At 41.6% G+C, this 2,004-nt stretch overlaps 1 protein-coding gene across 1 annotated transcript in view; it reads right to left on the bottom strand.

Moving 5' to 3' along the window:
• Positions 1-2,004, bottom strand: part of LOC107086063 (phosphatidylinositol 4-kinase alpha-like) — a 77,972-nt gene that overhangs the window by 52,993 nt on the left and 22,975 nt on the right. The window contains 5 exon segments of the mRNA XM_015376804.1: positions 39-139; positions 232-415; positions 496-591; positions 903-1,029; positions 1,955-2,000. Coding sequence (XP_015232290.1) covers positions 39-139; positions 232-415; positions 496-591; positions 903-1,029; positions 1,955-2,000 — 554 coding nt within the window.

Below are 2,004 nucleotides of genomic sequence, written 5' to 3'. Positions count from 1 at the left end.
CTGTAAAGCAACCAAAGTAAAGATGGTTTGAACTTCACCTGTAGCCGTGGTCCTTGTAGTCTTTGGTTGAATAAACCATGGAGCTCGCCTTCACACTGATCTGCTGGAACAAATTCCACACTTCCTGGTAGATGTATTGCTAAAAGCAAAGAAAGAGACGTTAAGCTATTAACATGAGGACTAACTGAGGTGTAGAATCTCTTAATTAAAAAGAAACGTGCCGGCTCTCACATTTCCTGTGATCACCATGCAGCCCAGCTGATCTATGATGAGGACGTCGAGCTGAGAGGGAGGCTGGCAGAACTTCTGCTGCAGGATCTGCAGGATGGGCTCCATCACTCTGGGCGTGTCCCGTAAAGCTACAGCGATGTGGCCCAAAGCTCTGATGGTGTGATCCGGAATCAGGTGGGCATCCCTGGAGGGGGAGGAGAGAGGAACTCACAGGTTTGTTTAAGGACATTAAGGTCAGGGGTGAGTAGGGAAGGGCCGGCTTACTTGTCGTTTTCCTGGTAGATGTAGAGACGGTTGGACAGGCTGGCGAGGAAAGCTTCTACGATGACGTTGTCCATGGTGAGTCCGGCTTTTAGGCACCTGGGGGAAAACGGTGAGTTCAAATACGATAATAACATTTTTTTATCTTAATCAAGATATTAGGACACCCAGCACAGGACTTCCAAGTCAAGCACAAAGACTTGTTCACCGGGCTGGGACATTTTTTGCCAATGCTGATTTGTAGCAAAGCAATGGGAAGAAAAACTGCTAAACTGAATTAAGATGAATCCAAAATCACTGATATTTTTGATCGAAGATGTTCTGGTTCTGAATCTGATGTAACAGAAAGTATAAAACTGATTTACCAGCAGAGACGGTTGGTAAATATAAGCCCTGCTGTGTGAACTCACCTGCATATATTATCGATGGAGATGTCCCGCAGCTGCTCGTACATGGAGGGCTGGCTCTTCTTGTTTGCGTTGGCGCTGATGGTGGATTGGGAATGTTCGTTGGTCACATGGATCTTGATCTCACCCCCTGCTTTAAAGAAGAATTGACATTTTAACCTCATGGTCACCTCTAAAGGCATCCTCCACAGCTCTCATTAGACCACTACGACCAAATGGACCACAGACAAAAAGATCAATTCAGACATCAGATTATCTCTTTCCAAACGTCTCATTCTGTGTAAACTGATATCAATTGGTATTAAACGGTTCATATAAGTAGCTAACATCTTCCGCCTCCTCCCCAATGAAGAAAGAAGACATATTAGACAAGATATTTTCACATTAAACACACAAATGTCGAAGTAGAGGAGGAACACAGCTGCAGTCCCCAGTTCTTAATTAACCTCCAACAAGTTTTCTATGTTTATCTTGAATCAGCTTCCCTTGGCAGCTGCCTCCTGACAGCATGATGCTGGGAGTTGTTGTATCAATGTATATACTGAGCTTGCCCCAGTCAGAGCTTTTTCCTCTCATCTGCGGACGTGAAATAAATCTGTGTATTTGCTAAATTTGCCTCTGCCTCAGCTTCCTAACTCACACTATACAGAACTAATTCACAACAAATCATCTCAAGGTGGTTTACAGAAAAAAAATCAACCAAATAATCTTTCTCAGGCACTTTAAATGGAATGCTACTGAAATTTTGCACATCTTTACTGATGTTGTATATATATATATATATATATATATGTGGAACGGTTCACAAAATCCACGGTTCAGTTCTGTTCACGGTTTCGTGGTCACGGTTTTCGGTTCGATTCGGTATATGTTTATTATTACACCGAAAAATAAAAAAAAAATATAAAAATTAATGAATTTTTTTTATGAAATTAATGAAAAAAATCCCAAAAAAAATAATGAATTGTAATTATTTTTAATGATTTGCGGAAACAATGGATAATTTCCGTATGTTTTGCTGCTTTGAATTTAATCATCTGGCGTATGCTCTCTACCATCTCCAAGGAACTCAGAGTGGAGCAGACGAAGCCACAATGGGGGCTGT

The sequence above is a fragment of the Cyprinodon variegatus genome, unplaced genomic scaffold (assembly GCF_000732505.1).
Source record: "Cyprinodon variegatus isolate N-32 unplaced genomic scaffold, C_variegatus-1.0 Scaffold142, whole genome shotgun sequence".
Taxonomy (NCBI): Eukaryota; Metazoa; Chordata; class Actinopteri; order Cyprinodontiformes; family Cyprinodontidae; genus Cyprinodon; species Cyprinodon variegatus.
This window is presented reverse-complemented; position numbering and strand designations above follow the sequence as displayed.